Consider the following 15,621-nt stretch of genomic DNA (forward strand, 5'->3'; position numbering starts at 1 on the left):
TTTTTTTTAAATTAATGATAATAAAATATTAAAGCCTTATGGCCTTTACTATACACAGCTTAATTTACATGCCTCTGAAATATCCAACCTGATTTTTTCACGCAACAATTAATTGATCTTGCTAGGTTATTCCATTTGTTGATGCATAAAGAACAACATCGTTTTGATTAGACCATTTTTCGGATTTTTTGTGCCACAATAATTTAGCATTTATTGCAAAGTATGTATTTAAACCTTATTTTAAGTATGGCTGTAATTTTTAGTACTTTATAATAGATTTACTATACATTCTTCCTATACAAAATTTTACTTTATTGAAGTCTTTGGAGTTGGGACAGCGTAGTGGGCATAAAGAAGAAAACTTTAGCATAGACAGTAGGAGACGGGGAGGGGGAGGTTGGAGACTCATCCAATACGGGGCAGAACTTCACTTATCTCCTCCGTTCCCGATTTAGGAGATTAGAGACACTCTTTGGGCTGTAGAATGTTGGACCGTTTGAGTTGTGGAAGACGTTAAAATACTCAAAAATACTTTATATTTTTAGTTATTGCAGGATTGCTTTCATAGATTGTGGAATGGTGAGCCCCCTGGCCCATGATTTGGATGAGCCTCAACTCATAATATGCAATTTTGATTAATTGTTCCGTATTACGTGCATATATTATTGTATATATGTTATTTTGAGTTATACATTTGTCGCATTGTGTTCCTATTTAGGACTTGAAATAAAAACTGAAACTTTAGAGTAGCCAGTGTTGAGGGGAAAGGACCTCTCGCCTATGCATAATTGAGCACCCAAAGGGAAAGTAATACCAATGTAAATAATTATTCCTTTGAAAATGACTTTTTTTCAAAAGACACGAAAATAATCGTCTAAAGGAACCTGAAGTGCTATCTCTGACATTTCCGTTGATTCTTTATTCCCGTTACTTTCAGATGTAAAATTTAGAATATTATCGAATGGGTTTAGTCGTCCCCTCCCTGAATAATTCACATTTGGAAAACTCACCCCCTGGGAAATTCCTCCCCCCTCCAAGAACATTTTCTTTTCCTGCTGATAATTCCCCCGCGTTACATTCCACCCTGCAGAAATTTCCCAGCCAGGGGGCATATAAAAACCTTATATGCCCCCAGGGCATATACTAAAATAAACAAATGCGAGAATATTATGGGGTTGGACAGACCTATCCTCCCATTTGCGCTGCAAATGGGAGGATATCATAATTAATTTGATCAAACATGCCCTATTTTCTTCATAAGAAAACCTTATATGTCACTGTGATTTTTTTGCCTTAGGAATATTTTGAACTAAAATAGCTATTCCAGATTTGATCTGGTCCATTTGAAGAAAAAAGGTGTAAGGGGGGGTGCCCTCTCAAAACTTTTGACTCTTAAAATGAACGTGATAAATAGTCGAATGAGCTGTTTTTTTTAAAATGAGGAGTTCTTAGAAGAAGGCCCAATGGTTTTGGCTGTGCAAAACCTTCCAGTTGATGGCCCTGTTCTTACTGATCTTATTGCGAAACTAAAAACAATACAACCGAAACTAAAAATCGAAACTAAAAATCAAAAGCTTTTTGCCTTTATGCCGATAAGAAAATTCTTTTAGATGGAGGCACAATCAACAACCGGAAAAAATCTTTTAGTACATAGAAAGAAATGTATAATTATTGCAGCATATAAACCTATCCTCCGATTTGCGCTGCAAATGGGATGAGATTAGGGGGGTCAGGTTTAAGGCTAAGGTGGGGGAAAGTGTGGAGTGAGGTTACTAACAAACTGAGTATTTTATAGACAAAGACAAAATAAAAAATAAATCTATATATTTCTTTATGACAATTGGTTTACTATTTTCTAAGACGCATGAAACGATAACATTGATTTAAAAACTAAAAACTAACAAATATATCCAAAATAGGTAGCACGTAGCAGTCATAATGTAGAGATATCATCCCATTTGTGCAAAAAAAGGGTGAAGGGGTCGAGTTTAGTGCAAAGGGATGGGCGGACGGGACTGGCTGTGCAAAACCTTCTAGCTGGTGGTCCTGTTTTCACTGATCTTATTGCACAACTAAAAATACAATAAAACATCGAAACCTATCTATTAATATATAAACCTATCATATATTTTCTATCTGGAAATCAACAACGCTGAACAAAATGGCCCAAGTAACACCACTTTCGACTATTAAAAAGGGCACTAGCCCTTTGAATTTCTAATCGAATGAGCTTTTTTTGAAGTTTCTACGACAACGCCTTCTATAAAAAACCTTTATGCACCCAGGGATTAACTTAAAACCCTTGTCCTGAGGGTTTTGAGGGATTGTCCTCCTCAAAAATATATTTTCTATCTAGATATCAACTATGCTAAGCGAAATGGCTATCTCAAAATTTTGATTGGATATATTTGGGGAAATGAGTCGCGTGGGGGGAGGGGGGCAAGCTACCCTCCACTCATTTTCGACTATTAAAAAGACCACAATTCCTTTGAATTTCCAATCGAATGAGCCTTTTTTGAAGTTTCTACGACAACGCCTTCTATAAAAAACCTTATATGCCCCCAGGGCATAACTTAAAACCCTTGCCCTGAGGGTTTTGAGGGATTGTCCTCCTTAAAACATATTTTCTATCTGGAAATCAACTACGCTGAACAAAATGGCTATCTAAAAATTTTTATTTGATGTGTTTGGGGGAATGAAGGGCGTGGGGGGGGGGGGGCTAGTTGCCCTCCAATCACTTTCTACTATTAAAAAGGGCACAATCCCTTTGAATTACCAATCGAATTAGCTTTTTTTGAAGTTTCTATGACAACGCCTTCTATTAAAACCTTATATGCCCCCAGGGCATGACTTAAAACCCTTGCCCTGAGGGTTGTGGGGGATTGTCCTCCTCAAAAACATGTTTTCTATGTGAAAATCAACTACGCTGAACAAAATGGCTATCTCAAAATTTTTATTGGATGTGTTTGGGGGAATGATAGGCGTGGGGGGGCTAGTTCCCCCTCCAATCACTTTCGACTATTAAAAAGGGCACTATTCCTTTGAATTTCCAATCGAATGAGCCTTTTTGAAGTTTCTACGACAACGCCTTCTATAAAAAACCTTATATACCCCCAGGGGATATCTTAAAACCCTTGCCCTGAAGGTTTTGGGGGAGTTTCCTCGTCAAAAACGTATTTTCTATCTGAAAATCAACAACGCTGAACAAAATGGCTATCTCAAAATTTTAATTGGAAGTGTTTAGGGGAATGATGGGCGTTGGGGGGAGGGGGGCTAGTTGGACTCCAATCACTTTCAACTATCAAAAAGGGCAATAGCCTTTAATTTCCAATCGAATGAGCCTGTTTTGAAGTTTCTACGACAACGCCTTCTATAAAAACCTTATATGCCCCCAGGGCATAACTTAAAACCCTTGCCCTGAGGGTTGTGGGGGAGTGTCCTCCTCAAAAATATATTTTCTATCTGAAAATCAACTACGCTGAACATTTTGATTGGATGTGTTGGGGGGAATAATGGGCGTGGGGGGTTTAGTTGCCCTTCAATCACTTTCGACTATTAAAAAGGGCACTAGCTTGTTGAATTTCCAATCGAATGAGCCTTTTTTGAAGTTTCTACGACAACGCCTTCTATAAAAACCTTATATGCCCCCAGGGCATAACTTAAAACCCTTGCCCTGAGGGTTGTGGGGGAGTGTCCTCCTCAAATATATATATTTTCTATCTGGAAATCAACTACGCTGAACAAAATGGCTATCTCAAAAATTTGATTGGATGTGTTTGGGGAAATGATGGGCGGGGGGGGGGGGGGGGGGGTATGTGCACACCAAACACTTTTGAATATTATAAAGGGCACTAGCCCTTTAATTTCCAATCGAATGAGCCTGTTTTGAAGTTTCTACGACAACGCCGCCTTCAATAAAAATCTTATATGCCCCCAGGTCATAACTTAAAACCCTTACCCTGAGGGTTGTGGGGGAGTGACCTCCTCAAAAATATATTTTCTATCTAGAAATCAACTACGCTGAACAAAATGGCTATCTCAAAATTTTGATTGGATGTTTTTGAGGGAATGAGGGACGTGAGGGCTAGGTGCCTTCCAATCATTTTCGACTATTAAAAAGGGCACTAGAACTCTCGATTTGCAATTGAATGAGCCCCCTTTGAAGTTTCTATGACGACCCCTTCCGTATGAAGTGCCTCTGGGAAAAAAAAAATAAATACTAATAATAAAACATTGGAGCCGTATGGGCTTTACTATAGGCAACGCTACAGCGTTGCCTCTGATTGCTGACAAGACCACCATTTTATCATTAATCATCAATATATCGATAAAAGTTAGCTGCAATTTGAAAATTTAATTCCATTATTTTAATTATTGTTTTCTGTCTCCCTTCAGATGGCAGCAAATGGAAAAAGAACATACCAAGACGAATTCCTTATTTACGGTTTTACACAAATAGAAGATAATAGTACAATGACACTTCAGTGTGTTGTATGTATGAAGATACCGACTTCAGAATCTTTCAAAAAAAAGTCAGTTGAAGACACAGTTAGATAATTTGCATTCACACCTGTCCTCCAATCCGCAAGAATACTTAGCAAATTTTGAAATATCTGTTAAAAGACAAAGATTGAATAGCAACTTGTTTGGTACATTTGATCAGCGTTCAGCATCAAGGGTTAGTTTTCAAGTAGCCTGGTTAATTGCTCGAAATAAGAAACAATACACTATTGGTGAAGATTTGGTTAAACCAGCTGCTGAAAAAATTGCAGAGATTATGTGTGTTCAAAGACAAGCGAAGAAACTGAATTCAGTGCCCTTTTCAGTGAGAATTGTGAAAGAATGAATTTCTATATTAGCAGAAAATGTGAAGGAACAGATTATTTTCGCATTAAAACAGGCTAAATATTTTGCTATTAAGCTTGATGAGACAACTGATTTCAGTAGCAATTCACAGCTATTGGTATATGTTCGCTACAAAAATGCAGATAATTTTGAAGAGGAATTGTTGTTTTGTTCTCTTCTCGAGTTGAGATCTCGTGGAATTGATGTGTATAATAAAGTAAATGAATACTTCAATGCGCAAAGTTTAAAATGGGAAAACCGTATTCCTGTATCTTTGGATGGAGCTCCAGCTCTGCTGGGTCATATAAATGGTTTTTCAGCTTTCGTTTAAAAAAACAAATAATTAAATTAATCACTGTATGATCCATCGCCAGGCCCTTATGGTCAAACATTTAGAACTTACATTGGAAGCTGTCATGCATGATGTCATCAAGATTGTAAATTTTATCAAGGGACATGCACTAAACACGCGGCTATTTCATGAATTATGTCAGGACGGTGAAGCTGAATAAACGGACCTACTTTATTAAACAGAAGTACGGTGGCTTTCTCGCTGAAATGTACTAAATCGAATATGGACTCTCAAAACTGAAGTCGAAATTTTTATGGTTGACCAAACAAATATTCTAGCAGATAAATTTAAAAACTCTTCCTGGGTTGCATATCTTGCATATTTAGTGGACATTTTGAGGTTATAAAAATATTAAACCAAGAATTGCAAGGAAAGAATATTAATATCATTTCAGCGAGAGAAATAGTGTCAGTGTTTGGATTAAAGCTGCAATATTGGAGACATAAAGTAGAACAGAACAAGATAGCTTCATTTTCAAGGTTAGCTTTGTTTTTGCAAAATTGCGAAAATATTACTTTTACTGACATCAAGGAGATAATTGTAAGACATCTTATCGAATTCAGAAAGTGGTTTTTCAGATTACTTTCCAGATCTTGATACACATACTGTCAGTTGGATTGTAGATCCTTTTAAATGTAAATTTACTATTATACCAGAAGAACCTTCAGGCTTGGCAGAAGCAATTCTTGAACTTCGATATAGTACTGAAGCACGTATTCAATTTGAGAGTAAACCAAACTTGTCGTCTTTTTGGATCTGAAAAGCTGCAAAGGCTTTCAAGATTGCACATGAAGAGGCGATTAGAAAATCGCTGCCATTTGAAACAACATATTTGTGCGAACAAGGCTTTTCCACCCTAATGAACATAAAAACGAAGAACAGAAATCAATTAAACGCCGAAGACTGTATTCATGATATTGAACATGAAACCACATCATTTCTCCAAAGCGTGAAGGAAGAATGTTTTCAATTGGCCTATTCTTTTTTTCTAATTTTTGATTTCTAATTTTTGTTTGTACCGCCATTACTATTATTATAATTTGTTAGAGTACCCAAAATTGCTCCCCAACCCTCACTTTTTGCACCAACTGCACCCACTGTCAACCCTCAGTTGTACCCCAGTAGGTTTCAATTTGTTATATATATTACTTATATTACTATTATTACCGTTATGTATTACTAGTACTAGGTATTACATTGATAAATTGAATAAATGATGTTTAAATTAAATTTTAGTTATTAGGTTTTCTTTTCAAAATTGTCATGAGAGGTTATAACATAAAAGATGCTAAAAAGAGGCGATTTCGTTTTTTTGCTCTTCGCCATGGGGTAATATCAACTTACACAGAAATATTTTGGGATAATGATTAGATAAGTTCTCCGACCGCTGACCTATAGGACAAGATTATCAAATTAATGGATTCATTAGTTTCACAACTATCTCTTCACAGACCGACATTTTAATACTACTAGGATTTTTTCGAAGGGAATTATGGAAACTTACTTTGAATAGGAATTGTTTCCTATTACCAGATAAATCTAAGTATTTTACAATTAAAAAAAGGCACAGCAAGTTTCAAAAATGTAACTTGCTAGACGGATATTGCTAAAAGTCTGCTGTTTAAACGTTCCAAGATTGTAGAAACGTTAAGAACCTAGGGCTGCAAAAAAATCAAACTACAATGAAATTTCACAGTTGACATAAACAACTTTCTTAAGCTTCCATTTATTAGCTTTTCCTTTTTTTCCTTTTTTGGATGAATTTCACAGGCTTTAGCCTGAAACAACCAGGAGGCAACTTCTGCTTTTAAATTAGATTAATTTAGAAAACTTTTCCACAAAATAAGCTTTGCATAGAAAAGTAAAGAGCTCCATTAAACCAAAAAGAGCAAAAAATAAAGTCACATAATCTTCCAAGCGTAAAAATACCGCAAATCACTATCAATAAATAAATAAAATCCAAAACGAACAAAAATTACAATAAATAACCATGTCAAAGTCAAACGAGCAGAAATTAACATGAGTAGGGCTGACACCTCCCGTGCCTTCTCCAGAGCAGAACATAATTTGCACTTTACTAAAAACAAGATACATTTTATATGTCTTAAATTCTTTTAATTTCAATAAATCAAAAATTATTAAGACTTCAAGGACTAGATTTTAGTATATGTATATCAAACTGTCAATCCGCATTCATTTTTTTTTCCTTAAAGTGCAAATTACGTTCTGGTCGTCAGACGGCATGGGAGGTATCAGACCTACTCATTTTAATTTCTGCTCGCTTTGAGTCAGCGCAATGATCGCTAATCATTTTAATTTCTGCTCGCTTTGGGTCAACGCAATAATGCAGCTTCAATATATGTCTGCAACAAATATATTAAGCTCTGTTTGTGAGAAACTTTCTCTTGTGCCACCGCTGGTCAAGGTGCAAAACAAACACAAGACAAACAGCTTACACTAATAACCTTCACATAGTGGGAGGCACTTGTGGCTCAGAGAAAGCTGCAGAGAAGTACCAGCAGGCTATAGTGGACTCTGTTGTAAAATATATCCCCTCAAAGCGGATCCAGGTGTCCAGTAAGAACAAACTTTGGTTCAACACCCAGTATAAGAAGGCTATCCGAGCAAAGCAAATGGTAAACAAGCGATGACTACTTTCAAAGAGCGAAGAGGACAGGATTTCATTCATCAACATGCGCAAGGAGACAGTTCATGCGATCGGCCCTCGGCAGTACGGTTGCGGTATAAGGAGGAATTTGCCACCAAAGTTCGACATTCTTCGGCAAAAAGTTGATGGAGGCCTTACCGTCGTCCAAGGGTACTTCAAATCCTTTCCTACAGATTTACGGGACTGTGGTACAAGATTCACAGGATAAGGCTGGAGCTCTTTCTGAGGCTTTTGCCAAACTCTCGAATCTGGATAAAGACGGTAGAGTCCAAGTTTCTCCGACCAAAACTTTACTGTCCTGGATCCCTTCAATTCTTATGTTCCTAATATCCTTCATATTTTGCGGCATCTTGACGTGACCAAAGCCATAAGTCATGACAATATACCAAATGTTATCCTCAAACCCTGCTGCACCGAACTAGCTGGACTATTTAGCTTCGGAACCTTCCCGCAAACACGGAAATTCACCCATGTTATATCTTCCCTAAAGCTAAAAGGCAATCCAACGAGCGTGGGCTCCTATAGGCTTATTAGCCTCCTCTCCTAGGTTGGCCAAGTCTATAAGAGCGTCTCCAATAAACATTTCAAAACATCCTGGGATCAAATGACCTTCGAGACGATCGCCAATATGGATTCCGGAGGAAAGATTCAAAATTATACTGCTTAGTGGCCCAGCACTAGGAGTGGATCGAACTTCTGTCAAGGGGGTACGGCATTAGGCGATTGTCATTCGACATTGCCAAAGCTTTCGACAAAGTATGGCACCAAGGCCTGCTAAAGAAATTCAATACGTACGGTTTTCGAGGATGTCTTTTAAGAGGGATTGAGAGCTTTCTTTCAGATGGTTCACTGCGATATGTCCTCGACGGGTTCATTACACGCGAATATTCAGTGAAAGAAGGGGTTCCCCAGAGCTGTGTCTTGGGACATACACTCTTCCTTATAAACATAAATGACAAGGGAGACAACCTTGTAAGCCCTCTGCAGCACTTTGCCGACGATACCACGACCCACTCAGCAATCCCAAAACACGAATACCCAACACAAGCCTCCCTTTCCCTACAGATGGATCTTTATAAAATCGAAAAGTGATCTGATACATGGATGGTCAACTTTAATGCATCGAAAAACAAAGCAGCTTCTTATTACCCTATGAAAGGTGCAGCGCGAACACCCCTGTTTCATTTTCAAAAATGAAACTGTAAAGAGAGTCAATGAGCTTCGTCTACTGGGGATTCATTTCTGCACCGATCTCTCTTAAAATAACCACATTGATCGGGTGAGAACCTACTGCACAAGAAAACTCGGAGTTACTCTTTGCTGCAAAAACCATCTTCCATCCAGCTCGATTATCCCACTTTACAAGTCCTGTACTAGACCCAATGGTGAATATGGATGTCGGCTATATGCTGGTGCCCTGAAAACGCTGTTAGCACAACTCCAGAAGATCTACAATAGGTCAAACAGGGCGGGCTGCGCTTCTAAACATGACTCGCTCCAGCCTCTAAATCAAAGGTTTGATGTAGCGCCGATGACTGTTTTCTACAAGTACATGAATTCGCCTCCCTCAAACAAGCTCTCTCGAATTGTTCCTCCCTTTGTCCAACTGACAAGGCAGACGCAAAGGCACACAGCTTGGTCCAATTAACTAAAGGAAGACACGCCAAGAACCAAGTACTTGAGGAAGATCTTCATCCGGCGCTGCATTTCTATATGGAACGATCTTCCTGGAGATCTTATTCCTGCAAATCCCTCTGTTGACTCCTTCATAAGGAGGTTCAACAGACATTTTAAACCTCAAGGTTTCAAAATGAGGTAAATGGATAGCGGCATATCAGATATCTTTAAGTATCTGGCGCCGTGAACATAGGAATAAAAAAAAAAAAAAAAAAAAAACACAAGGTAAGAGACTTCTACAAAAAAGAACTTGAAAGATGGCTTTAACTCCCCTGAAGCGTTATTCCGGTATCTGTTCGCTAGTTCGGCAAAATTTAAAAATAATACGTAAAACTTAAAAACTAAACTGAGGATTTCGAGGATTCTTTTTTAACCTTTGCGAGACCTTCCTCCACAGCTGCCGTGTTCGACGTTATAGATTATATAGATTATTTTTATGGATTATAGATTATAGGTTATAGATCCTTATCGTTTCGTCAAAACTCTTAATTATACCATACTTAAAAAGAGACCTCCACTACAAAATCCATAGAATTATATCATGCTTACATTCCGCTTCTATTAGTAGAATTATCTATAAGCCAAGTTTTTTTGATTTTTTACTTCGTTTTTTTCAGACTTTGATCCGTACTGAATCTATAAAATATCATTTTTTATTCTATCAGGCTTATGTTCTGATATCCTAAAAATATATTTAAACAACGTGCATATCCTTGTAATCCATATCACGACTCTTGTCAGGTATTTGTCAGGATTTAAGATTATGGTGCAGATCTTGTTAAAATTATCTATTAGGCTGGTGCAAAACCGCTCCTTCCTTGTCTCAGAAAATCCTATCCTACAAATTACTGGTCATCTTGAACTCCCTCCCTGATAAAATTAACTTGTTCAAGTTACCGTTGTTCTATCTTGTTCATTTGTGTTGTCTGGACGTTTTGGAGAACCAAGAGCTTCGTGAATTGGAACTGAACCAAGAGCTTCGTGAATTGGAACTGAAGCTAATACTTCTCCAGTAAATATGTCAAATTCCGTGTTTCTGGGTGCATTCGTAGCAGTCATGTCTCGTGTGGCTTGGACTTCCATTGGAACTTCATTCAAAACTTCGAGGGGAGGCTGTAAACAGAACAGAATTACATATGCACTGGGATACAAACAGAACAGAATTATATATGCACTGGAATACAAACAGAACAGAATTAGAAATGCACTGGAATATAAACAGAACAGAATTATATATGCACTGGAATATAAGCAGAACAGAATTATATGTACACTTGGCTATTTTTCAGAGTGTTAAAAGAAAACGGGTATCATGCCATTTTGTTTTTCTTTTTTTTTTGCAAAATTTTACCTTTGTAAAACTTAAAATTATCTTTTTTTTCTTGTATTCAACCGGCTGGTGAGTAGGCTAGATCAGAAGGCGATCAGCATATCTGGATACCCTAAAATACAGTGGCAATAAATGATATCAGTCTTATTTTAGAGATTCATTTAACAAGCAGCATTACAACACAAGTCCACACTGTTTAGGTAACTTATAAGAGCGAAAACTGGCACTAACGCCGCAAAAAACCACCAATACCATCTGTCATTTTAATGTAATAATAAAATAAAATTAGTTTGATCAGTGTAATTAGCACACTTAGAGTAGTAATAAGTGCCTGATATTAGTTTCTGAAAAATAATACACTTGCAAAGTTTACCAAAATGCAGAGATCTTCTTAGCACTAGGTGGTGCTGGTGATTTATTTTACGACAATAGCACTAGCTACCACTCTTTGAAGAAGATCATTTATCTACCTATAAATAACAAAAAGTGACTACCGGTCCATCTTTGGCACTGGGTATAATGATTTTTTCAGACGCCAGGGGGATTTGCTTGTGCTATGTGTGAATTCCTATAAACATTTTCTTAAAGGCTTACTGAAGACATTTTGGATCATATCCTAGGCAGCGCATTCGCGCTGCCTAAGTAAAGAACGATGTTGGCACAATCTATTATTCATTCATTTATTTTTTCTTTAGACCAGGGCACTTCGTATCGAAGGAGTTGTCATAAAAACATCGAAAAGAGCTCATTCGATTGGAAATTGGAGTGGCTTGTGCACTTTTTAATAGTCGAAAGTGATTGGAAGGCAATTAACACCCCTTCCACGTCCACCATTTCCCAAAACACATCCAATCAAAATTTTGAGATAGGCATTTTCTTCAGCATAGTTGATTTCGTTGATAGAAATTATGTTTTTGAGGAGGAGTGCCCTTTTTAATAGTCGAAAGTGATGGGAGGACAAATGACCCTCCTCTCACCCCCCCCCGCCCCCCAGCCATCATGGCAAGGTTTGTAGGTTATGCCTTGGGGGCATATAAGGTTTTTAAAGAAAGCATTGTCGTAGAAACTTCTAAAAGGGCTCATTTGATTGGAAATTGAAATGGCTAGTGCCCTTTTTAGTAGTCGAAAGTGATTGGAAGGCAACTAACAGCCCTTCCACGCCCACCATATATCCAGACATATCTAATCAAATTTTTTGATAGCCATTTTGTTCAAAGTAGTTGAAAGTCCCGAAAGTTGTATCTTTGAAGATGTGACTCCCCCAACAGCTCTCAGGGCAAGGGACATAAGTAATGCCCTGGGGGCATATAATGTTTTCATTGAAAGCTTTGTCGTAGAAACTTGAAAAAGGGCTCATTCGATTGGGAATTCAAAGGGCTAGTGCCCTTTTTAATAGTCGAAAGAGATTTGAGGGCAACTAACCTCCCTCTCACGCCCACCTTTTCCCCAAACACGTTCAATCAAAGTTTTTAGATTGCTATTTTGTTCAACGTAGTTAAAAGTTTTAGAAATTAGGTATATGAGGTGATAACCTCCTCAGAGCCCTCGGGGCAAGGGTTAGAAGTTATGCTCTGGGGGCATATAAGGTTTCATTAGATAGTGATTTTTTACAAACTTCAAAAAGGGTTCATTCAATTGGAAATTAGAAGGGCTTGTGCCTTGTTTCATAGTCGAAAGTGATTGGAGAATACCCCTCTCACACCCACCATTTCCCAAAACACATCCAATCAAAATTTTGAGATAGCTATTTTGTTCGACGTAGTTAAAGTCTGGAAATTATGTTTTTGAGGATGAAACTCCCCCCACAGCCCTTAGGGCAAGAATTGTAAGTTATTTCCTGGGGGTATATAAGGTTTTTTTTATAGAAAGGCTTGTCGTAGAAACTTCAAACAGGAAAAATTAGATTGTGAATTGAAACAGCCAGTGGTCTTTTTAATAGTCAAAAGTGATTATATGGTGAGTAATCCCCGTCTCATTCCAACTCTTTTCCCAAACACACGCAATCAAAATTTTGAGACAGCCATTCTGTTCAACGTAGTTTAATGGTCTTGAAATTATGACTTTAAGGATGACAACCCCCTCACAGCCCTTAGGGCAAGGGTTGTAAGTTATGTACTGGGATATATAAGGTTTTTTTTATAGAAAGCGTTGTCGTAGAAACTTCAAAAAGGGCTCATTTGATTGGAAATTGAAAGGAATAGTGCCATTTTTAATAGTCGGAAGTGATAGAAGTGATAGGAGGGCAACTAACCCCCCTTTCACACCCAACATTTCCCTAAACACATCCAATCAAAATTTTGAGATAGCAATTTTGTTCATCGTAGTTGAAAGTTCTGGAAATTAGGTCTTTGAGGATGAAACACCCCCCCCCCCTCCAAGCTCTCAGGACAATGGTTGTCAGTTATTCCCTGGGGGCGTATAAGGTTTTTATTGAAAGCGTTGTCGTAGAAACTTCAAAAAGGCTCATTGGATTGGAAATTGAAAGGACTAGTGCCTTTTTTAATAGTTGAAAGTAATTGGAGAGCAACTAACGCCCCACTCAGAGCCCACTATTTCCCCAAACAGATCCGATCAAAATTCTGAGATAGTCATTTTGTTTAACATAGTCGAAGGTTCTGGAAATTATGTCTTTGAGGATGACAATCCCCTCACAGCCCTCAGGGCAAGGGTTGTAAGTTCTGCCCTGGGATATATAAGGTCTTTTATAGAAAGCGTTGTCGTAGAAACTTCAAAAAGGGCTCATTCGATTGGAAATTAAAAGGAATAGTGCCCTTTTTAATAGTCGGAAGTGATGGGAGGGCAACTAACCCCCCTTTCACGCCCAACATTTCCCTAAACACATCCAATCAAAGTTTTGAGATAGCAAATTTGTTCAATGTAGTTGAAAGTTTTGGAAAATAGGTCTTTGAGTATGACACCCCCCAAGCCCTCAGGGCAAGGGTTGTAAGTTATACCCTGGGGACATATAAGGTTTTTATTGAAAGTGTTGTTGTAGAAACTTCAAAAAGGCTCATTCGATTGGAAATTGAAAGGACTAGTGGCGTTTTTAATAGTTGGAAGTAATTGGAGAGCAACTAACGCCCAACTCACACCCACTATTTCTCCAAACAGATCCAATCAAAATTTTCAGATCGTCATTTTGTTTAACGTAGTCGAAGGTTCTGGAAATTAGGTCTTTGAGGATGACAACCCCCTACAGCCCTCAGGGCAAGGGTTGTAATTTAAGCCCTGGGGGCATATAGGGCGTTTATAGAAAGCGCTGTCGTAGAAACTAAAAAAAGGCTGATCCGATTGGAAATTGAAAGGACTAGTGCTCTTTTCAATAGTAGAATGCGATTGGAAGCCTTGACATTTTTATAGTAAAGATCGATGTAGGTACACTGTATTATTATTATTTTATTTTTAGACCAGGGTACTTCGAATCGAAGGAGTTGTCGTAGGAACTTTGAAAAGGGCTCATTTGATTGAAAATAGAAAGGATTAATGCCCTTGTTGATAATCGAAAGTGATTGGAGGGCAACTAATCCCCCTCCCACGCCCATCCTCTTATTTGCCCATTATGCTTAAAAGCTAAATGCTGCCTTAAAATGCACTGTGTTAATGATAATTCCCAATAAGACATCTCAGCAGTATCCCAAGAACGACTGAGGGCATTATGTTCAAACTTTTGGGGTTACTTCTGCTCTTAAAATTTAACCAAATCAAAATAGCGTAAGTGTATCTAAGTTATCAAAAAAAGTAAATAGATTTTTTTTGCGAATGGTATCAAGTTTTCTATTTCAGTTCAACTAGAGGAGGTATGAAACTAAATTAAACACTACTATTTGTGTGCAGATTTTTAAAAGGGTGTATGTTGTTAAAAATTGCTGAAAATTTTTCTCCAGCATACCTAACTATAAAGTCTTAAAAAAAAAGATATAATGCATTATTTTCTTTTTCCGTGAAAAGACTATGTCAATATAAAACGAACAGAAATTAATAAAAAAAAACTTTTTCCACAAAATAAGTTTTTCAAAGAAAAGTAAAGAACTCCATTAAACCAAAAATGAGCAAAAAAAAAATCATATAATCTAGCAAGCATTAAATCACCACAAATCAGCATCGATAAATAAATGTAACCCAAAACGAACAGAAATTACAATAAATAACCAAGTCAAACTCAAAACGAGCAGAAATTAACATGAGTAGGGTTCAAAACCCCTATTCCTTTCCAAGGCATCAACCAAATTATCACTTTACTGAAAAAATACAAATGAATGTGCATTGTCAGTTTAATATACAGATACTGATATTTAGTAATCAAAATGTTTATATTATTTGCTGTATTAAAATTATGAAAGTAAGAACATTTATATTTTTACAATAAAGTACAAATTATGTGTAAAGTGCAACCTACAGTTTATCCCTGCCAGTTCTCCCATGTTTTAATCGTCAACCATATATCAACTTTCTCATTATATAGAAACTCAAAATGCCTTTAGTGAGGTTTAAAAAAGGGTTAGGTACAACGCGTAGAGAGACAATAGTGGTTGCTGCAAAAGTTACATGTAGTAGGGTAAGCAAGTACTTGTGTCAGATTACAGGAATCAAATAGTATAGCAGTCTAGTGGTTTCTAAAATTATTACGATGATGTGGTTATACAAGGATATTTTCATAAATCATTTGATGTCATACATCAAACGATTATGACATCATATGATTAAGACAATATCCTTGTATAATCACATCATCGTAATAATTTTAGAAAC

General features: G+C 37.3%; 1 protein-coding gene across 2 annotated transcripts in view; it reads right to left on the minus strand.

Annotated features, from left to right (window-relative positions):
* LOC148951752 (uncharacterized) overlaps positions 1-15,621 on the minus strand; it is a 104,729-nt gene that overhangs the window by 44,212 nt on the left and 44,896 nt on the right. For both annotated transcript variants that reach the window (XM_089089316.1, XM_089089315.1), the window contains exon 9: positions 10,440-10,655. In XM_089089316.1, coding sequence (XP_088945442.1) covers positions 10,440-10,655 — 216 coding nt within the window. The remainder of the gene's footprint in view (positions 1-10,439; positions 10,656-15,621) is intronic.

This window comes from Artemia sp. Qi Xiang Cuo, chromosome 5 (genome assembly GCF_049724085.1).
Source record: "Artemia sp. Qi Xiang Cuo chromosome 5, ASM4972408v1, whole genome shotgun sequence".
Lineage (NCBI taxonomy): Eukaryota > Metazoa > Arthropoda > Branchiopoda > Anostraca > Artemiidae > Artemia > Artemia sp. Qi Xiang Cuo.